Source organism: Capsicum annuum, chromosome 3 (genome assembly GCF_002878395.1).
Source record: "Capsicum annuum cultivar UCD-10X-F1 chromosome 3, UCD10Xv1.1, whole genome shotgun sequence".
NCBI lineage: Eukaryota > Viridiplantae > Streptophyta > Magnoliopsida > Solanales > Solanaceae > Capsicum > Capsicum annuum.
Window position 1 is genome coordinate 233,533,531 of NC_061113.1, and position 23,552 is coordinate 233,557,082.

General features: G+C 35.3%; 1 protein-coding gene across 5 annotated transcripts; it reads left to right on the plus strand.

Annotated features, from left to right (window-relative positions):
* The first annotated feature begins 775 nt into the window (after nt 1-775).
* LOC107862953 lies at nt 776-22,594 on the plus strand. Of its 5 annotated transcripts, none has more exons than XM_016708671.2 (18): nt 776-1,231; nt 3,492-3,550; nt 3,633-3,764; nt 3,954-4,094; nt 4,431-4,487; nt 4,977-5,071; nt 5,275-5,407; nt 5,507-5,686; nt 6,334-6,524; nt 6,631-6,697; nt 6,931-7,064; nt 7,323-7,389; nt 7,503-7,565; nt 7,715-7,959; nt 8,040-8,169; nt 20,763-20,855; nt 21,189-21,392; nt 22,050-22,594. In XM_016708671.2, exons 1-18 carry the CDS (start codon nt 913-915, stop codon nt 22,338-22,340), a joined length of 2,601 nt encoding a protein of 866 aa, XP_016564157.1. In that variant the 5' UTR covers nt 776-912; the 3' UTR covers nt 22,341-22,594. The 5 variants fall into 5 exon arrangements, with proteins under 5 accessions (XP_016564157.1, XP_016564159.1, XP_016564160.1 ...); XM_016708673.2 differs by having other exon boundaries at nt 1,091-1,231; nt 3,629-3,764; XM_016708674.2 differs by having other exon boundaries at nt 1,138-1,252; nt 3,629-3,764.
* The last annotated feature ends 958 nt before the right edge of the window (nt 22,595-23,552 follow it).

The following is a 23,552-nucleotide window of genomic DNA, read 5'->3' on the forward strand; positions in this document are numbered from 1 at the left end:
TACACATGACTTTTCTTTTATTCAAAAACTGAGTCATAAAATGTCTTGTAATTTCACAATCTTTTAAAAATAAATATATTATATGCCCAATTCAAGAAGTAAAACATGAAAAAAAATTACAACTCACTAGGTAAATAAATTGCAATTAGATCGTAAAAAGATCACCATAGATTAATCAATTTTAATAAGAATCAAATCACCATTTTAGTTGTATTTTGCTCACATTTGTCCCTCTTTGATATTTTAAAATTCGTTTTGCTGTTGAAACCAATTTTTTTTTTCTTCATGTAGTTTGAAAGAAAAAATAGAGCATATGCACAATTCAAGAAGAGAAGTGGAGAAAAAATTACAACTCACTGGATAAATAAATTACAATTAGCTCGTAAAAAGATGACCATAGATTAACTATTTTTAAGTAAAAATCAATCACTATTTTAATATTATTTTTCACGCATTTATCCCTTTTTGATATTTTTAAATTTATTTGCTATTGAAATCATAGTTCTATTTAAAAAATTTCAGTAGGTATTTGGTATTTCGAGATTCTATTAAACAAATCCCCCATTAGACCTATTTACGAGTATGATGTGAGAATGACTCTCTCAATAATAATTTTTTTTCCAAAAAAGAAAAATTTTGGAAAAAAAATCATAAGCCGGGACCTTAATCAGAACGGATTGACAGTCACTGTCCATATATTGAATTAAAATAAAAAATCACAACCACCAGTTACCAAAAAAAAAATATATATATAACGACACTCTCACTTTGACCACACATTGTCTACTGTTAAATTACACAAATCTCATGTACTCTCCAAATTTCATGGAATACATTTATTATACTCCCAATTCTGTCACTTGTTTAGATTTTCTTACCATATATTTCTCCACCTAAAACACCATAACTGAAATGCTTTCATCTCAAAACTTCACCATGTTTGCCCACAAACGCTCTTTAATTCTCCGTAAAAATCCCTTGTTCCTCTTCTTCCCTTGTCAAGGTCTTCGTAGAAATGCTAAATTCCGATTCGCTGTTTCATCGTCGTTAACCTCCGTTTTGACTTCCGGCAACGCGATTGCCGCGGCGGCGGCGGCCGGCGGTGGTTCCGTTCACGGAGCGGTTACGTCGGCGATAACGCAGGTTGCTGTTACGGCGGTGGCGATTGCTTCTGGAGCGTGCCTTTCTACTAAGGTTGATTTTTTGTGGCCTAAAGTGGATGAACAACCTGGTGAACTCCTAATCCCCGTCTGTACGCTCCCGATTTTCTTTTTAGTTTTTTTTTTTGTTAATGAAATGTTGTAGAAGAAGTATATGCTCAATCGCTTCGGTTTAATTTTAGCCATCATCGAATTAAACTTTCAAATTTCGATATTTCTGAATCGATTCGGATTGTTAACCATATCCAAGTTGAAAAATCGTCACGACAGTGGTGATTGCATTCGGACTTTGCCTTTTATAATAAGGTCGATTTTTTGTGGCCTAAAGTGAATGAACAACCTGGTGAGCTCCTAATGCCTATCTGTCCTCTCCCTATTTTTTAAAGTCTTTTTTGTTAATGAAATATTGTAGAAGAAGATGTTCTGGTTGAAGTAAGTGACTCTGTTGGTAGAGTTAACATGAATGTTTGTGACTAGGCCTGTACGTGAATCGATTTGGTTCGATTTTAGCCATCATCAAATGAAAATTTTCAAATTTCGATTTTTAGAGTCATTCGGTTTGATCATTAGCCATCATCCGATGGAAATTCAAAATTTTGATTTTTTGAGTCATTCGGTTTGATTTTAGCCATCATCGGATGAAAATTTCAAATTTTGATTTTTTGAGTCATTCGGTTTGACTTTAGCCATCATCAAATGAAATTTTAAATTTCGAGTTTTCTGAATCGATTCGGTTCGATTTGAGCATCATTGAATTAAAATTTCAAATTTCAATTTTTTGAATCGATTCGGTTCGATTTTAGCCATCATCGAATTAAGATTTCAAATTTTATTTTTTTTGAATTGATTTGGATTTGTGACACACCCAACCATATCCAAATCGAAAAATCATAGTTTCTAAAATTAAATTCGTAAATCAATTCTAATCGTATAATTCAAATTGCTTCGAATCAGTTTGAATATTCGAGTTGATTCGATTTATGGACAACCCTATTTGTGACTATGTCGGCAGTTTTTGTTTTCAGGTGTTAGAAGTGGATGCACCCATTGATGGGTTGATTAGTAACTTGTTTCATTCATGAACTAAGTTACAACTCCATTAAATAATTCCCTATAGTAAAAGAGGTAGAGTTTTGCGGTTCATGAACATGGTAATTCCCTAGTTAATGGAAGAAGAGTAATGAAACTCTTCAATAAAGGTGGGAGTTAAAGGCTACTTGGTTGTACTATAGCAAGGATGCTTTTGAGGTCATTCTAAACACCACAAAAACATTGAGAGAGTTTCCTTAGACAAAATAGTTGCCGTGGATAATATACAAGATTATGATCTTGTAAGAAACCGCTAAGGCAATTGATGGTGATAACACACATTGATCTTAGAGAAGAAGGTATTTATTATTCCGCATAATCTCCGAGTTTAAATCCTTCATCAGGGAAGCAACTTTGACTGTATACTTATTCAGTTATTCCAGTAGGGTTTATTTGCCCTAATTCTACCATGTAATCTTTTATAAAGTGTTTTGAGTGAGTTATTTAAGCTCCACGCTTGTTTTCCTTTGAATCAAAAGCCAAGCAAAATCAAGTAGAGCACTAAGTTCAATTATTTTATTTGTGTTTATAGCAAAAAAAGTGGAAAGTTGGATTTTAGAAGAATTTCTGTGTTCTTTTAGTCTAGAAAAAAAAATATATCAATATAGATCACACCTTTTAAGTTTAGGGATCTCAGTGGACAGCAGCAAAGCTCTGTAAGTTAGATATTTCTTTCTAGCTTTTGCCGTTCCGTTGGAGCTTTCTCCTTTCAGAAGTTTTAATGGGAGCTTCTCATTAACCTTTGCATGGGTTATGGTCTGTAAACTGCAACTTCCTTTAGACCTATTGCTTGGGAAGTTCTTAGATTTTATGCATTTTCTTACATGTTTAACTACTCTAGCAAATAAGCAATTGTCACATTTTCCTTTCCTTTGTTGCTTATAATATGTACGTTTTGAACTTTTCCCTCTATAGAATTCATTGAAGTATATGATTTATAGCATATGAAAAGTCTTGTATTCCATTTGATATATGAAAGTGCATGGATTACATGTTCCCGAGATGTATAGGAAAGAGGTGAGGAAGCCTCTTCAGTTATCTGCTTTTTTGTTGTTGTTGTTGTTGTTGTGTGTGTATGTGTTATTTTTTTTTTATACTATAATACTTATTATTATTATTATTTTTTGTGCAGGATTGAACTTGAAAGTATATTAGCTTTTTCTTAGTAACTCATTTACTTCTTTTTAATGGGTAAAGATAATACGCCAGAAGGGATAGCAAGTAATTGTAGTTCTTTTGCAGGATCACTCTTATTGGAAGGAGTAGATGTCACTGGGTACCCCATCTTCAATGATGATAAGGTTTACCATCTCAACTTGCACTTGTTGATGTGATATAAACGATTGCCAATAGTGCCACTAAATTATGAATATGTGAAGGCAGGTGCAGAAGGCTATTGCATTTGCACGAAAAGCTCACCATGGGCAGCTGCGAAGAACTGGAGAGCCGTATTTAACACATTGTATTCACACTGGAAAAATTGTAGCTGTCTTGGTTCCATCAACTGGGAAAAGGGTACAATTCTGTCCTTTCATTGACAGTAGTTTGTTGAATATCTTACATAACCTGAAAATCTATCTGTCTCTCTACATGTATTTAGCTAGGTCCTTGTTCTCTTGTAATTTATGTTGAAAGTAATACGCACACTGTATTATGTAGATCACTTAAGTGAATTTGCATATTGTAACTGCTAAATTTTTGTAGGCCATTGATACGGTTGTTGCTGGAATTCTCCATGATGTGGTTGATGATACGGGTGAAAGTTTGGACACTATAGAGAGAGAGTTTGACACTGATGTTGCAAACTTGGTAGCAGGTGTTTCTAGGTTAAGTTTCATAAATCAGGTACTGTATGCACTATGATCAGTTATGATGGATTTTAAGTTACAATTCTGATTGCAGTCATAGCTTGAAATGGTGATATGAGTTTAACTCAGGACATTGTAAATACAAAACTTGATGAGCCATTGATATGCCTCAATTTAAATTCTAAAAATTGTGGTCCCTCGAAGCCATATACAGAACAAGAATTGAATGTCACTGTATTTAAATAAAAGTTACCCAAAATCCAAAAAGGCCAGCAGGGTTGCCGATTTGTGTGGAGCAATTGGTTTCTCCTTCCTTGTCTTCTTCATAGTTCTCTTTTTATGGCCCGACTTTTAAGTGAAGTTTTCCATGCAGCTGTTAAGGAGGCATCGCAGGTTAAATGTGAATCAAGCTGCACTTAGCCATGATGAGGTACTTAAATGCACGTGAGGATCATTTAAAGTATTTAATATGTAGATATCTTGCATGTTGTTAAGATAGTTGACCGTTGCATAGAGTCTGAATTAATGTGATGGCTTGTTTGGAAAATGTTGGTATTAAGAGCTCTTCATTCATTCTTGTATATTCTTTGATATAGTGCTGCTACTTCCATCTTGCCAGCATACTCTTCTCGTTTTTTTTTTTTTTTAACTAAAACTCAATGTATGAATAGATGTGATGACATCCAAGTTTTTTTTTGTAAGGAAGTGACGTCATGTCCCCATCCCATATTTTATATTTGTTCTCCCTTTTAGCTCTTTTTGTATCTGAAGTTACCAAACAAGTGTGATTTCTCAGTTCTGAGAGCAGCAAAAACGGCTTTGCACATTTCTTTTAGTTTAGCTTTTGTATTTCCTTGAAGTTAGTAGGTATGCACTATACTGTATTTTCTTATTTCGTTGTATGTATATTTGTTTACAGGCAAATAACTTACGAGTGATGCTACTGGGCATGGTTGATGATCCACGTGTGGTGCTTATCAAACTAGCAGACCGTCTTCACAACATGAGAACCATGTACAGTCTTCGAACCAATAGTTTAGTTTGTCACAGTTAGATTGCATGTATGTGTCCAATTGAATTTCGATAGTTAGGAAAATGTTGATTTCTTCATTGTAGTTCTTTTATTTTCTTACCCTTAATTAGCAAATCCTTCATCCTAAATACCGAAGCATGATACTAATATTGATGTGGCTGATTGTTCATGGAAACTCTTCTAGATATGCATTACCTCCAGCCAAGGCTCAAGCTGTTGCTCAGGAGACACTGGCTATTTGGTGTTCACTTGCTTCGAGATTGGGGCTTTGGGCATTAAAGGCTGAACTTGAAGATCTATGTTTTGCAGTGCTTCAGGTGTGCTCATGTTTTAGTCATTTATGCAGAAAGTGCTGTTGTGCGAGAAAGGCAAAACTAAAAAATTAAAAAATAGTAACAGCATCAAATATAATGCAGCCTCAAATATTTCTTCGCATGCGAGCTGACCTAGCATCCATGTGGAGCCATCCAAACAGGACAGGCAATGCAAAAAAAATTTATGGCAAATCCAGCTCCCGTTTGCACCAGAGAATGAAAAGTGTGACTGCTGAGAATGAAGAACCCTCAGAAACTGACGAGGAAAACATATGCATGAAGGTGAAGACTTTTCGAAATTTAGTTTCATCTCTATTCATGAAACTTGTTATTGATGCATTGCAGTGATAATTAATTGATAGTTTGGGCTTGTTCTTCTTTCTGTTACTGGTCACTCTGCGAATGATCTTTATTCTGTCAAGAGAATCACCATATCATACAAGCTCATGTGCTTCTGCTTTGGCGATATTGTGTTTGCCATGTCCCTCTCATTTTTGTGCATAACTTATCAAAGAAACTTCTTGTTGGTATCTTCTTAAAGCATATCTTTTGCAAAATATCATTTTCATTCCCAATTGATACCAAAGGTATGCAATGAAGCATTACAGGAATTGTGTTATGCAAAAGTACAAACTAATGGTCTTTACTGAACTTGTAACTTCCGATAGCAAATTCAGAATTTACCTGTTCCTGCACAATCTATGATTCATAATTTGACTTGAAGTAGAAGTTGATAATTTTATCCAGAACCTTTTCCTTTGCCTCCTATATTGGCAGGGGATGCCAGTATTATTCATTCCTCCAACAATTTTTTTTTCACTCTCTTTCTGTGGGTGAGTGGGGGAGGTAGTTCCTTCATCTATGTTTGTGTCTCCTCTTGTAGTGTTAAACAACTAATAAATCTGAGTCTAACTCTCCTCAATTCTCAGGTTCTTTTGCAAGCTGTACTTCCTTTTGATCTTTTACAAGATAGAAAGAAGCGTATTGACTTTTTCAACAAGCTTGTGGCAAATTCAAATTTGGAGACAACACCAAAGGTCGTTAGAGATGCTGCCTTTGCCCTGGGAACTCTGGTAGTTTGCGAGGAGGCTTTGGAGCGTGAATTATTCATTTCTACCTCGTATGTTTATTTATCTCATAAATCACTGTAATACTTCTGGATTAAAAGAAAGGGCCGCATACCTATCATAATTCCCTTTAACTTTGTGCATCTGATTATGTTGCAGATATGTGCCTGGGATGGAGGTCACATTATCTGGACGCTTAAAAAGCTTGTTTAGTATTTACAGTAAGGTAGGAGGCCAAATTCTTAAACCACAGTTATATAAAGTTGTTGCTGGTTACAAGTTATAGAAAAGTGGAAATTCTATTGTGGTGCTATCAGTGTTCTACTTACCCAGACTCTGTGGTTGATTATCTTTTTTCGATTTGCTGCTTCATTGTCGGATATCTTCTCATGCTTTGCTTCTTTGTCATATAGATTTTAAGAAAAACAGACAATATACATTTAATTTTACTTGATGCAGATGAAAAGGAAAGAAATTGGCATAAACAAAGTGTATGATGCCCGTGCATTGAGGGTTATTGTCGGAGATAAGAATGGGGCATTACACAGCCAGGCAGTTCAGTGTTGCTATAATCTTCTCAACATAGTGCACAGGTGTATAGTGGTTTTTTTTTTTTTTTTTTTTTTTTAACATTAACCTTGCTACATGTTATTGAATTACATCTGTGAGCAGCAATGGCACAAAAAGTAAGGAAATGATTTGTGCCCTTCGAAGAATCTGCACATTTGTTACAGCATACATGTCATCTGCTTTTTAGATATCCTATAAAATTTCTCAAGTTCAATTAAATAGCATGTCAATAGATGTGCTTGTTGAGGTTCAAACTTGACCTCTGTTTTTCAAATGTTTAGGCTCTGGTCCCCTATTGATGGAGAGTTTGATGACTACATTGTTAACCCAAAACCAAGTGGCTACCAGGTCTGAACTTATTTACTTCAATGGGTTACTGTTTTGATTAAGTCGGTTTTGCTATCTTTGTGGTACAAACACTATTCTAACTGCTATCCAACCTTATATTCTCCTGATCTCAGTCCCTACACACTGCAGTACAAGGTCCCGACAACTCACCTCTGGAAATTCAAATAAGAACCCAGGTATTGCATTCTCAAATCTTTCATCTGATCATTGATATTGATGCCCTCTACTTTTTGGTCTTTCCTTTTTATTTACTTTTGTTAGTCGGTAAATTGGTGATTATCGTTATGTTTTATCTAGCTCTAAAATGCTGATCTTGAATATTCAGAGGATGCATGAGTGTGCTGAGCATGGACTTGCTGCACATTGGCTTTATAAAGAAACTGAAGATAAGCTGCCCTTGGTGACCAGTGTAACTGGTTCTGGAACAACTACACCCTCGTTCTTCTCAACAGATATTGAAGATCAAGGTTCTATTGAAGATGATGGGTCACATAAGTATAGCTCGTTAAAAGTGGGAGATCCTGTCCTAAGAGTGGAAGCAGGTCACCTGCTTGCTGCAGTTATTGTGAGGTAGATCATCATCAAATTCATAATATGTATATCAAATGCTTTTAATTTCTTGTCCATTCATAATTTTCTTTTTTCACTAGAGTGGACAAGGGTGCAAGAGAATTGCTTGTTGCTGTAAGCTTTGGGCTAGCAGCTTCTGAGGCAGTAGCTGACAGAAGATTTTCTTCCCAAACGAAAAGATGGGAAGCTTATGCAAGATTATATAAGAAGGTATTTTGGAAGTTTTTATTAACTTATATTTAATATGGTGCTTTATATAGCAAGTCTTGTGCTGAATATTTAGCTGATCATTTTATGTCTGTTGGCCTATTCATGTTTGGTGTAAAATCTCAAGCATTTCTCCTCATTTTCCAAATCATTGACCTTGGAAAAAAAGAAGATATAGTTAGCTGATCTTGAGTTCTTGACTGCTAGATGAAAAGAAATCCTTAAGAGTCCCACATCGAAAAAGAGATGAGTAGTTGGTCTCCTTATATGGACTTGGGTAATCATCCCCTCACAAGCTAGCTTTTGGGGTTGAGTTAGGCCCAAATCCATTTCTTTACAGGGGTTGAGTTAGGCCCAAATCCATTTCTGTACATAGTACCAGAGTAGGACCCATCTCACTCAATGTTGGGCCCCCAAAATTTAAAATTTCCCACGCACCAGATGTCCAGTTCTAGTTCTGGGCGTGAGGTGGGGGTGCTAACGAGTGAAAAAAGTCCCACATTGGTGGTTAATGAGATGGGTGGTCTCTTTATAGGGATTGGACAATCCTCCTCCCTTTGAGCTATCTTTTGGGGAGTGAGTTAGGTCCAGGACCTAATTTTACACCTTATATTCCATTTCTTGATACAACTGATATTAATCATGAAACACTTAAGTTTGTTACCTGGAACTTTTCCTCTTTCATAGTTTCATTGACCTTACAAACAGTTGTGAAACCAATCTTGTCTCCTTAAATTACCTAATTGCTAAGCTTGCTCTGACATCTATGGTGAGAGCATTAGCTGGTTCCATAATGCCCATAGATTGAGATATTATGGGGGAGGCCATACACATCCATGTGCAAATACAGATAGAACAATAGATCAAAATCCGAAAGCAGGGGTAGGAGGATGAAGCTAATCTATCAAAATACATTGTTCAGGTTTCCCGTTGCTAAAAGTACCATTTATGCTCACTAAGGGTGTGCAATCAAACCAATTTTCCATTAAACGGACTGTAACTCCCTCATACGCCCTCAAAATTGGACGGCTCTTGATTCTATAGTTCTGAAATCTCTATACGGATCTACTTGTCCAGTCGAAACTCAATTACGAGCTTGTTTGCTCAATCCGTTTATACTTATCTGAAAATCAACACCTTACAAACCCATCTGAAACTCATCAAAATTAAATCACAATTTGTGGACAAGTAAAGCATAGGAACCTGTTAGAACTTCTAAATCATGAATCTGAGCTCATCTAGTCAAAAGGTTGATCGTGGTCAACTCTATTTCTTCAAATTTATAAATAAACTTAAGCATCCGAATCACTCACAAAACTCATTCGGGACCTCCGGGGCAAACAAACCAAATCGATCATAAAACACTCTACAAACTTGCTTTCAATTTGTTAACTTATCTGTTCTTTAATCCACTTACCACAATTATTTGGATTAAGATATAGCTCCGTACATGCTAAATCTACTTAAATTTCATCATGCATATTATACTTATCAAAAAAAGAAGAATGTTAATAATTTGTGTAAATATATTGGATTTGACATCTTATCGTTTAATTTTAATGACTAGAAACTAAGTTAGAATCTTGTAAAAATGTGGATGGAATTCTATATGTGTCCACATATGTGACGACCCGCTAGGCCATTTTGTGTTTTGGAACTCTCTATTAGAATACCCTCTCTGGAGCTTTTTACGCTTTTTATGACTTATGAGGAGCAAAAAGTTAACAAATTGAAACACTCCTTCCAATAGTTGTACAAAGGTTGTGCGACCGCCCACAAAAATATAAACAAAAGTATTTTCCATTTATGTTATGCAATAATGGCATTATCAAACATCACCCGCAAAACACCTACATTCTTTCCAAATTATAGATAGAGTAATCTTTAATAAGTTGTTTATGATCTAGCTGAGTCTCTTATAGTCATGGTCATGTGGCTATGGCTTCGAAACCATGCTAGTTTTTTTAATTTAATCTTAAAAATTGTAAATATACCTACTATCATAATCAATAAACTCACAAAAGAAGTTGTTGTATGCTTGAGGTGGCTACAATCAAAGGATCTTCTATGCCAAATCATGTAGGGGACATGTCTTTTTTTTTTTTTCTTGAAACTGATGTAGGGGACATGTCTCTTGCTACTCTGGCAACATGTCATACCATATTTTGTACAAAATTTTGTTCATCATGATAAGTGGAATAAAAATTTACTTAAACAATGTATGTTACATCGTGTTTGCAAATATTTCAGTCCAAGTCTTGCTATGGGGATATTCAAGAATACCCCTGAATTTTGTCAATCCATATCCTTATATTCCCAAATCCAACATTTGTTGGCATACCAGTGATGCCAAGTAGATTGAATTGCACTTTTGATTAGAAAAGACCATTAAATACACTTTGGTCCTTGATATCTATAGCACAAGTTGAAGATAAGAAGATGTTCTTGACGCACTCAAAGGTTTATCATGTGACTGAAGCAATAGTTACTGAACTCTTCAACTCTTAATAGTGAGATTGTGTTGAGGGTGTTCATATGGTGCTCCACCGACTTCATTAGACCATTCGTTGTATGCTCGAATGGTAGTTTGTAATTTTCAACTATTGATCAAATTTTGAGAAAATTTGACCATGATATCTCATGATCGATATTGATCTTTATGTTTAGGTTTTCTAGTTCAAAATTATTTTCCATTGGCGTTGAACTTAGCAATAGGACATATGCTCAAAATTCAATTAATGGTTGAAACATCACGTACCACTATTCGAGTATACAACACGTGATCTGATGAAGTCGATGTCACCATATGAATGACCTCAACACAATCTCCATATTTAGAGTTGAAGAGTTCAGTCACAAGATTACGCATTGAGAACGTCAAAATATAGTCTTATATTCAACTTGTGTTTCAGGTTTCAAGGACCAAATGGTATCCAATGGTCCTTTCTTATCTGAGATAATGTAATCCAAACTTCTTGGAATTACTGTTATGATACCAAATGTTGGATGTAGGAATCTAGGGACATTGGACGAAAAAATTTAGGGAATTCTTAAATGGCTCCCTGACAAGATGAATTAAAATATCTTCACGATGGAACATACATTGTTCAAGTAGTTTTTTGTTCCACTTATCATGGTGAACCTGATTTTGTTCAAAATTTTGAATGAAACGGCTCCATTTATTGTCTGAGCACTAAGTGACATATCCCCTGCAGGTTTGGCATAGAAACCTTTGATTCCAGTCACCTCAAACATATGACAACTTCTTTCGTTAATTCATTGATTACGATGTTAGGTAAATTTATAATTTTGGCAATTAAGTTCAAGAAACTCGCATGGTTTTGTGGCCAAAGCCGCATGGCCATGGCTATAAGAAACTCAGCTAGATCATGACCCATTTTTTACAGAGTTATCTATCTATAGTGTGGAAAGAATGTAGGTGATGTTTGATTATGCCATTGTTGTGTAACAAAAGTGAAAAATTCCTTTGTTTCTATATTTTTTGGGTGGTCTCACAATCTTTATATAACACTGGATGGAATGGCTTTCAATTTTGTTAACTTTTTCGTTCCTTAATCCACTTTCCAAAATTATTTGGATGAAGATATCGCCCCGTACATACTAAATCTACTTAAATTTCATCATGCATATTGTACTTGCCAAAAATGAAGAATGTTAATAATTTGTGTAAAAATATTGGACTTGACATATTATCAATTAATTTTGATGACTAGAACTCAGTTAGAATCTAGTAAATATGTGGGTGGAATTTGATGTGTCCACATATGTAACGACCCGCTAGGTCATTTTGTGTTTTGGAACTCTCTATTAGAATACCCTCTCCGTAGCTTTTTACGTTATTTATAACGTATGGGGAACAAAAAGTTAACAAATTGAAAGACACTCCTTCTAATGGTTGTGAGACCACTCATAAAAAGATAACCAAAAGAATTTTCCATTTATGTTACGCTATAATGGCATTATCAAACATCACCTTTAAACACCTACGTTCTTTCCAAATTATAGATAGAAAAATCTTTAATAATTTGGTCATAATCTAGCTGAGTCTCTTATAATCATGGTCATGTGTCTATGGCTTCGAAATCATGCTAGTTTTTCGAATTTAATTTTAAAAATTATAAATATACCTAATATCATAATCAATAAATCACATAAGAAGCTATCATATGCTTGAGTTGCTATAATCAAAGGTTTTTCTATGCCAAATCATGTAGAGGACATGTCTCTTGATACTCTGGCAATGGATAGTGCCGTGTCATACCATATTTTGTACAAAATTTTGTTTATCATGATAAGTGGAATAAAAAATTACTTGAACAATGTATGTTACATCGTGCTTGCAAATATTTCAGTCCAAGTCTTGCTATGGGGATATTCAAGAATACCCCAGAATTGTGTCAATCCATATCCTTATATTCCTAAATCCAACATTTGTTGGCATACCAGTGATGCCAAGTAGATTGAATTGCACTTTTGATTAGAAAAGACCATTGAATACCCTTTGGTCCTTGATATCTATAGCACAAGTTGAAGATATGAAAATGTTCTTGACGTTCTCAAAGGTTTATCATGTGACTGAAGCTATAGTTATTGAACTCCTCAACTCTTAATAGTGAGATTGTGTTGAGGGTGTTCATATGGTGCTCCACCGACTTCATTAGACCATTCGTTGTATGCTCGAATTGTTGTTCCGAATATTTTAACTATTGATCAAATTTTGAGAAAATTTGAACATGATATCTCATGATCGATATTGATCTTTATGTTTAGGTTTTCTAGTCCAAAATTGTTTTCCATTGACGTTGAACTTAACAATAGGACATATGCTCAAAATTCGATTAATGGTTGAAACATCACGTACCACTATTCGAGCATACAACACGTGATCTGATGAAGTCGATGTCACCATATAAATGCCCTCAACACAATCTCCATATTTAGAGTTGAAGAGTTCAGTCACAGGATTGCGCATTAAGAACGTCAAAATATACTTTTATATTCAACTTGTGCTTCAAGTTTCAAGAACCAAATGGTATCCAATGGTCTTTTCTTATCCAAGATAGTGTAACCCAAGTTTCTTGGAGTTACTGTTATGACACCAAATATTAGATGTAGGAATCTAGGGACATTGGACGAGAAAATTCAGGGAATTCTTGAATAGTGCAATCACGATGGAACATATATCGTTCGAGTAGTTTTTTGTTCCACTTATTATGGTGAACCTGATTTTGTTCAAAATTTGGAATGATATGGCTCTATTTATTGCCAGAGTAGTAAGTGGCATGTACCTTGCAGGTTTGACATGGAAACCTTTGATTGTAGTCACCTCAAACATATGACAACTTCTTTCGTCAATTCACTGATTACGATGTTAGGTAAATTTATAATTTCGGCAATTAAGTTCAAAAAACTTGTCTTGGTTTGTAGCCAAAGTCACATGGCCATGACTATAAGAAAATCAGCTAGATCATGACCCATCTTTTAAAGAGTTATCTATTTATAGCGTGGAAAGAATTGAGTTGTTTAGAGGTGATGTTTGATTATGCCATTGTTGTGTAACAAAAGTGAAATTCCTTTGTTTCTATAATTTTTGGGTGGTCTCACATTTTTATGTAACACTGGATGGAATGGCTTTCAGTTTGTTAACTTTTTTGTTCCTTATTTGGATGAAGATGTAGCTCCGTACATACTAAATCTACTTAAATTTCATCATGCATATTGTACTTACCAAAAAAGAAGAATGTTAATAATTTGTGCAAAAATATTGGATTTGACATCTTATCAATTAATTTTAATGACTAGAACTATGTTAGAATCTAGTAAAAATGTAGGTGGAATTCTATGTGTCCCCAAATGTAATGACCCGCTAGGTCATTTTGTTTTTTGGAACTTTCTATTAGAATGCCCTCTCCGTAGCTTTTTACACTGTTTATAACTTATGGGAAACAAAAAGTTAACAAATGAAAGACACTCCTTCCAATGGTTGTACAAAGGTTGTGCGATTGCCCCAAAAATATAAACAAAAGAATTTTCCATTTATGTTATGCAATAATGGCGCTATTAAATATCACCCTTTAACACCTACTTTTTTTCCAATTACAGATGGAGAAATCTGTAATAAGTTGGTCATGATCTAGCTTATAGTCATGGTCATGTGGCTATGGCTTCGAAACCATGCTAGTTTTTTGAATATAATCGTAAAAATTGTATACATAACTAATAGCATAATCAATAAACTAACATAAGAAGCTGTCGTATGCTTGAGGTGGCTACAATCAAAGGTTCTTCTATGCCAAATCATGTAGGGGACATGTCACTTGCTACTTTGGCAATGGATAGAGCCATGTCATACCAAAATTTGTACAAAATCTAGTTTTCTATGATAAGTGGAATAAAAAATTACTTGAATAATGTTTGTTACATCGCGTTTGCAAATATTTCAGTCCAAGTATTGCTATGGGGATATTCAAGAATATCTCTAATTTTTCCAATCCATATACTTGAATTCCAAAATCCAGCATTTGTTGGTATACCAGTGATGCGAAGAAGATTAAATTGCATTTCTTAATTAGAAAAAACCGTTGGATACTATTTGGTCCTTGAAATCTATAGCACAAGTTGAAAATAAGATGTTCTTGACGTTTTCAAAAGTTTAATCTTGTGACTGAAGCAATCGTTACTGAACTCTTCAACTCTTAATAGTGAGATTGTGTTGAGGGTGCTCATATGATGCTCCACCGACTTTATTAGACCATCTGTTGTATGCTCTAATGATAGTTCGTGATGTTTTGACCTTTGATCAAGTTTTGAGAAAATTTGAACATGATATCTCATGATCGATGTTGATCTTTATGTTTAGATTTTCTAGTCCAAAATTGTTTTCCATTAACGTTTAATTTAGCAATAGGACATGCTCAAATCCGATTAATGGTTGAAACATCACGTACCAGCATTCGAGCATACTACAAATGGTCTGATGAAGTCGATGTCACCATATGAATGCCCTCAACACAATCTCTATATTTAGAATTGAAGAGTTAAGTCACAGGGTAACGCCGTGAGAACGTCAAATATCTTCTTATGTTTAACTTGTACTTCATGTTTCAAGGACCAAATGGTATCCAATGGTCCTTTCTTGTTTGAGATAGTGTAATCAAAGCTTCTTGGAATTACTTTTTTGACACCAAATGTTGGATGTAGAAATCTAGGGACATGGAAGAGAAAATTTAGGGAATTTTTTAATAGCTCCCTGGCAAGACATGAATAAAAATATTTGCAATTACGATGGAATATACATTGTTCAAGTAGTTTTTTGTTCCACTTAGCATGGTAAACCTGATTTTGTTTAAAATTTGGAATGAAATGGCTCTATCTATTGCCAGAGCAGTAAGTGGCATGTCCCCTTCAAGTTTGACATAGAAACCTTTGATTGCAGTCACCTCAAACATATGACAACTTCTTTCGTCAGTTTATTGATTGCGATGTTAGGTAAATTTATAATTTTGGCAATTAAGTTAAAAACTCACATGATTTTGTAGTCAAAGCCACATGGCCATGACTATAAGAAACTCAGCTAGATCCTGACCCACCTATTAAGGAGTTATCTATCTATAGTGTGGAAAGAATGTAGGTGTTTAGAGGTAATGTTAGATTATGCCAGTGTTGTGTAACAGAAGTGAAAAATTCCTTTGTTTCTTTACTTTTTTGGTGGTCTCATAATCTTTATATAACATTGGATGGAATGTCTTTCAATTTATTAAATTTTTGGTTCCTTGATCCACTTACCAAAATTACTTGGAAGAAGATATAGCTCCTTACATACTAAATCTACTTAAATTTCATCATGCATAATGTACTTGCCCAAAAAAAGAAGATTGTTAGTAATTGGTGTAAAAATATTGGATTTGGCATCTTATCATTTAATTTTAATGAATAGAACTAAGTTTGAATCTAGTAAAAATGTGGGTGGAATTCTATGTGTCCACATATGTAACGACCCGCTAAGTCATTTTATGTTTTGGATTCTCTACTAGATTACCCTCTCCTTAGCTTTTTACTCCTCCCTAGTGTTCTCTTCTCATCATCCTGGCCTTTTGGAGTTTGCCATTTACTCTTTTCAACCTATGTTGCTCGGACTATTCAAAAATATTGCCACACCCGTGTTGGATCCTCCAAAAATGCACTACTTTTGAAGGATCCGACACACACCCCATGACATTTTTGAAGAGTTTTCAACCACCTTAGCGTACGTAAAAGTCAGCTACAGAGGTTGTTTAATCCTGTACCTTCCGTGTACATTGTACTTTCTGGTACCATAAAAATCCGACCTTTGATCTCTACTCCTCCATCTTCTGACCAGATTCTTTTTGTCGCTGGAAGCTTCCTTGAGGATGCGACAAATCCACTCCATTTACCTTTCTGCTTCTCTCCACCCAGTCAAACTAGGTTTTACCAGAGTTCCATTTGGTGATGTCGAAAGACTTGAATCCCGCATTGAAGCAAATCCTATTATCCACCATGGTACTGATCAGTCAAAATTCGGAAAAGGTTTGAAGCAATTATCACAATGGGTGATTATTGATGGGCTGTTAAGAACTGGAATTAACAGATCTGACTGAAAAGTTGAAAATCTGACTGGGGAGATGTCACGCGCCGGCGCGTGGAGTCGGCGGCTGGGAGGTTCTGGTGGTGCTCGTGCGCGCGTGGACTACTTTCTAGGAATGGGTTTTCTGGGGTTGAGTCTCAGGTGGTTGATGGTGGAAAAAGATTGAGAAAAAGCGAAAGGAGGGGTTCCGGTGATCAGAAGGACCACTGGTGGTTTTGGGGTTGAAATGTGATTTAAAAGATCACATTGGCATTAGTGCATTAACGAATTACCGGTTGTAGCTTAAAGAACCAACTGTTCATAGCTTTACAGTCTCTTTGATTAGATGGTAATATTTGAGTCTCTCTTAAGCAGGTTCCTTTTTCCAAATTTTTTTAAATAGTTGTGCTCCTTAAGGTGCTCCCGTTGCGTCATAAAACTTGACCTACTAAAGTTGATAATTAAGTTGTAATTAGTCCCACAGTAAATAGATGATTTTAGAATCTACTCATTTATTTATTGCCCTTGCCATATTTAAAGTTTTCAACAAAAAGAAACTCAGCACAAGCACCAAAAACCTATTCCTCAATATATGGGGAAAATGGTGAATCAGGGTCCTGAAAAGTGAGAATAACATCAATGACTGTTTCGGGGAAAAAATGGATAGAAAAAGTCAACCTACATACTTTTCAAGTAACATGCACATATACATTGGCTTCCCTCCCTTGCTTCTACTTTTGGAATTGACCGTTAGGAATTTCAATTGGCCGTCAAAATAGTTCTGTTCCAAATCATGAAAAATTGATTCATATTTTGTCTTCCATTAAGAGCCAAATTAAATCATTCAGAATTGTGTGATGATATTTTAAGGTGAGGGTTATTAGAAATTAAGACAAATACTATCTATCTATTGCATCACCCATAAAATAAAAAGAGATAGATATCAAAATCTCAACAACCTTTGACCCACACTCACTACTCAGTACAAAAATTTTAAAGCCTAAAATAATCATCTGGTTTGTCGACGTATATGTTGAAGGTTTTATTGTGAAGAACCCATTGAATTTTGCAAATTAAATTATGTAACTGATCATGATATAAACTATTTAATTCTGATCTTGCAATCAAAGATGCATGTTAGGGTTAAAAGAAAACAGGTACACAATATTCCAAACTGTAATGATTCTTATATATCAATATCAAGAAAGTTCTTAAATTAAAAACATAACATAATATCCCATCTTTTTTTTTTAAATAACAGACAAACTTAAATTTCATGAGCATATGATGAAAAGGGGGTGATCATTCATTGTTTAAAATTTTTAACGAAGTATAACGCAGTTTTGTGTTAAAAATTATCAACAAACATTGTTTAATATTGATTACATAATAAAAACATTGATGATAAACTTTAAATAAAAATATCTGATAAATGAAAAGTTCACATAAAATTTAGGAAACACAGGGAGAAAAAGATGCTAATCACTAATCTAATTATTCTTAGGGTGAAAGTAGACTGGCGTTCTTTTGTCAAGCCTAGTTTTTTAAGTCGGCGAAAACGCTGGCTGCGCTCCAAGAAATGGCCACTAATGAGTCTATTTCTTATCCTTCAAAATCCGTACTTTCTCCTGGACGGACTGGTTGCATTACTAGATTTGGTTTATTATTGCTTAACAGATGTGTGTTCTCTTTGGGTAATCTTTTGAAGAAGCTCCTACCAAACATGATGGAAAAATTGATAAGAAAGAATGAAAAATTTTAGTCCTGGGACATCCTTTATTTCTAAAGAGTACTATCCTACAAATGACTTTCATAGGATTTTTCTTGTGGTACTGGATTTGCATTTTTAGATTTTATTATTTCCGAGGCAAAACTAACAAAGCAGTTGTTATGTCGTAAGCAAGGGTGCAATTAAAATGATGTCTTTTCAGCATTTTAGATTTTAGAATATCACATAATAATATATTTTTGAAAGGCAAAAAATTGAGGTAAAAAATAAATAGGAATTCTGGCTTTAAGGATTGCTACGTCATTAGGCTGAAGTCTCTCTATTATATATAGAGAGAGAAATTTCTTGGGAGTTTCTTTTATGTTACTTTCCCAACACTAGAATATCACTTACTCCCTCCGTCCGATATTGGTTGTCCAATTTCACCTTTACACGCCCCTTAAGAAATCATAAATAAGAAGGGTCCAATTTCACCTTTACATGCCCCTTAAGAAATCATAAATAAGAAGGGTATTTTTACAAATTCACCCCTTAAGAAATTTTTTTGAAACTTAACAGAACTTGTTTTCACTTTCAAAAGAAATTAACAAATGGAAATAAATGTAATTAATTCTATTTTTATTTTGTAAATTGACAAGTAATTTGGAACAACTAATATGGGATGGAGGGAGTATTTTCCTATGAAATATTTTCGAGATAAGTGGTGAAAACACCTCCAAACTTGGTGCGATTATTACTTTCGTCCCCGAACTATTCATGGTATTAAAAACACCCCTACACTTGGATGCATGATTTTAAAAACGCGTGATTTTAAAAATGCTCCCACTCCGCCACATATGGCATAGCAAGTGGTCTCAGACTCTCTTATGCGCGTGAGAGCATCTGAAAAATGCCGCATAAGCAGTTAAACAATAATAAAAAAACAATTTCTTTTGCATTTTCCTTTATTTTTAATCCCACCCCGACAGCCCCTTTCTCCCTTTTTTAAGTTTTCCTCCATTAGAACACACCCCCCCCCCCCCCCCCAATCTTGTTTAATTACTAAATTTATAAGTTCCAATTATTTTGGTGACTATACTTTGTAGATGTGGATGTGCGGCCATGTTGAAAAACTTTGGGGTTGTAAGAATTAATTAGTTTATTTTGTTGAGTTTGTTGTATGTAATTTTTGTTTTTGGTATGTAGGAGGGTCATTTAGTATAGTATTTCCGGACTTGTTCTAACGACTTGAACCCCACCCACACTTAATAAACCATAAAATCACAATTATACAACCCTAAGATTTCGAGTTTTCTAGGCTAAAACCCTCTAAATTTTTTGTGAGGTTATTTGATCGGATGGGCTGTTAGATGGATTAGTCTTTTTTCTTTCCTTTTTGTGGCTTTAATTATCTACATGGATCACTCATCAGCACATAAGTCCCATTGGACTGCAATTAAGAACACGTTACTAAGGCTTAGCATATTGGGGGTGTTCTTAAAACCACTTATCCAAGTGGAGAGGTAATTTAGTACTATAAATAGTTCGGGACGAAAATAATAACTTGTGCCATTGTGTTTTCACCAGTTCTCTCAATATTTTCCATGGAAAAAATTTTCCTTTGTACCAAACATACCCTCAGTGTTCCTTTTTTTTTGGATGGGGTACGTACACACCCTTAGGAGTCGGTTTGGCAGCTGGTTTGGAAAAGAGAGATGCAGATATTAAAATCTTACATAAGTAATACCATGTTTGGTAATTGGCTAGGAGTTAAGTTATTAGGTATAAAATTAATACGGTGTTTGGTTTACAATTTAGAGACCTACATAACTAATACATGTATAAGTTATGAGGAAATCGATATATTATTTTATGCAGGATAAAAGGTGGAATAATTCATACATGTATAAGTTAACCTTGCATGGCTAATCTTGCATAAAATATGCATAGATTTCCTCATAAGTAATCCCTATATGTACGTGTACGTACGTGTACCTGCATAACTCTAGTCAACTATCAAATGACCCCCTTAGTGCTCCTAATTAGCCCTTTGATTGAGAATCGATAAATATGACTATACCTTAGGAATAAAGGGAAAAAGAGCTCTTCTATACGTATCGTCATTAACAATGATGATAATGGTGATGTAAGCTCATGACTCTTCTAATTTCTGTTTACTACATACATCTTTTTGACATATCAGCAAATTTGCAGGCAAAGCAGTCATCTCTTAGTGCTTAAGATCGTCATTTTCAACTTTAGGGATTACAACTTGGTTTTCAGGTATCTGATGAATGGTGGTGCGAACCAGGACATGGGGATTGGTGCAATTGCCTGGAAAAGTATACACTTTGTCAAGATGGTATGTACCACAAGGTATGGAAAGCTTCAAACCATGACATGGTTATATAATTCCACGAATTCAAAGCTAAACCGTGATGTGATGTTTTTCTCCTTTGATACTTTCTAAAGTACTGCTTGACATGTTCTTATACTTGGATCATCATAATTACAACATACCCAGTGAAATCCCACAAACCTTTGTTTTGTGGGGTAGAGACACTATTTCGGATAGACCCTCGGCTTAATAGAATTGTAACCGTCAATTTGTGCCACATAAATCAGGTGTATGGGTAGTTGAGGCTAAACAGTTAACATATCTCTTTTTTCTGCTGGGATCCTGTAACAACTATTTCGTTGTTGATGCAGCAAGACCAGTTTGAGCGCCTGTTGCCCACTTTCATCCAAATCATTGAATTGACGGAGGAGGAAGAAAACATTTACTGGGCTATCATGTCTGCTGTCTTTGAGGGGAAACCTGTTGCATCTGTTACATCTAACCCAAGTTTTGAGAATAAGCTGGGCTATAACTCTTCTAATTCGACATTAAGGGACTCTGGCATCAACAGTAAGGTATTTTGACTTCTAGTATATGCCCAACGTGAAGAATTTGTTATGCTCTTATATTGTTCCTCGGGAGACATACTAATGTCATCAGTATGGGAAGAGGCTAAACAAACGGTCCCCAGTAGTTATCCAGAAGTATTTATTCTCAGCACTGATCAGTGGCCACGAAACCAAAAATGTGACATGTTAGTTAGATTCATTTGTTTTTCATATTTTACCTTTGTTCTGACATAAGCCAACACTTCGATAGTAAATATTGTCACAAGATAGTGTTCTGTTTCATGGTCAGTGATCGCTGTGGTGGTTGGGTCTTTGAACAAAAAAGAGAGGTAGAAGATTTGATTGATTTATCAAAGTAGTAGATTAACTCGACGGATGAAACTTAAAAAGCTGCTTTATGAGGTGACTGAAGATTGTAAGCATGAACCATTTTTGTTAAGCAAGGTTGTAGAACATGAAACGGTAACTTGATAAGAAATTTGTGGGTCCCGTTCCTGATTTTATATTTCCTTTTAGCCTCGGGTAATCTATCGATTCCTATATCCTTCAATCTTCTTGTGTGTTTGCATATAAACGTGCAGTGGTAAGTTAAACATGTCCCTCGTATGATCCCTATGGTTCATTTTAGCTGATGATTCACCCTGCAATTTTGAAAACCTACAGGTATATTTGCTTAGGACAATGCTTCAATGGGAGAAGCAGCTGCGCTCTGAAGCAAGTTTCCAACGAGGGGAGTATGCTCCAAAACCCTACGAAGCTAGCTCCGGTTTGCTAGGCGAGGTGGTCATTGTATGCTGGCCTAATGGTGAGATAATGCGCCTGAGCACTGGCAGCACCGCAGCTGATGCTGCTAGGAGAGCAGGTTTGGAGGGGAAGTTGGTTTCAGTAAATGGACAGCTGGTAGTTCCCAATACAAAGTTAAAAGATGGTGATGTGGTTGAGATCAGAACGTAGATATGCTTCGCTATGCAGTCCACGCACTGTCTGTACAGCTTGTATATTCATTGCAATTCTGGGAAGGTGCTCACAACATATTCAAGTACCATGTCCTGGATCAGAGTAATTCAGTGACCAGCTGCTAAGCAAAGTCCATTTGTTGTTCATATTTAGGCCAAATTGTACATATTGTCAACTTTCAGGCACAGATGTAAACGACTCTCGTCACAGGGAGGCCGTTTTTAACGAGTAATGCTCTTGTTACTAGAGAAGAAGAAATGTTCAGTGAAGAGAGAAAAAAGAGAAGAGAGAATCAGAAAATATTCTTCATTGTTCTCTATTGGCAAAATTCATACACATATAGATGGCACAATCATTCCCAATAGACAGTTGTCCCAACAGTAATTAAACATAACTAATTCTAGGGACTAAAGGAAAATTACGAAAATAATACTTTTAACTTAAGGGACTAAAGTTAACAACTAAAAACTCTTAAAATAAAAGTCACAATAGACAATTTTGATAATCCATCCCCCTTAAGAAAAATCTTCCCTTCAAAATTCTGCAAAATCTGGAAATTGAGATTTGATAAACGGATAATCCTCCCAGGTTGCTTCTTCTGGTAGTAAGTTCATCCACTGCACCAAGACTTGAGTAGCTGCTTTGTTCCCTTTTTTTATGATTCTTCTATCCAATATGGCTACAGGTTGCACTAGAGGTTGCCCTTCAGGTGAACAGATGGGAGGATCAACAGTAGGGATCACTTGACTCCCTATTTTCTTCTTCAGTTGTGAAATATGGAAAACTGGGTGTATTTTAGCTGTTGGTGGTAATGCCAACCTATAAGCAACTGGTCCAATCTTCTGCACAATCTGATAAGGACCATAAAATCTAGATGCTAGTTTGAGACTTTTCCTTACAGATATTGATGTTTGTCTATAGGGTTGTAGCTTAAGGAACTCCTAATCTCCTTCTTCAAATTGTCTCTCAGTTCTCTTTTTGTCAGCATATAACTTCATCCTGTCCTGAGCCTTGAGCAGATTCTCTTTCAACACCTTGGCCATGATTTGTCTTCTTGATCAACAGTTTCCACTTTAGACTGAGCTATCAATTCAAAAGTTAATTGTGGAGGGTCATATCCATATATAACTTTGAATGGTGCCATTTTCAGAGCACTATGATAGTTGTTGTTATACCAAAATTCTGCTAGGGAAATTCATTTGTGTCACT

Bases quoted from the DNA above. Each gene is read 5' to 3' on its own strand.
- LOC107862953 (XM_016708671.2), top strand. From the start codon at position 913: ATGCTTTCATCTCAAAACTTCACCATGTTTGCCCACAAACGCTCTTTA. The intron at 1,232-3,491 runs GTGAACTCCTAA...GTTCTTTTGCAG, and splicing joins TAAAGTGGATGAACAACCTG to GATCACTCTTATTGGAAGGA. The intron at 7,960-8,039 runs GTAGATCATCAT...TTTTTTCACTAG, and splicing joins CTTGCTGCAGTTATTGTGAG to AGTGGACAAGGGTGCAAGAG.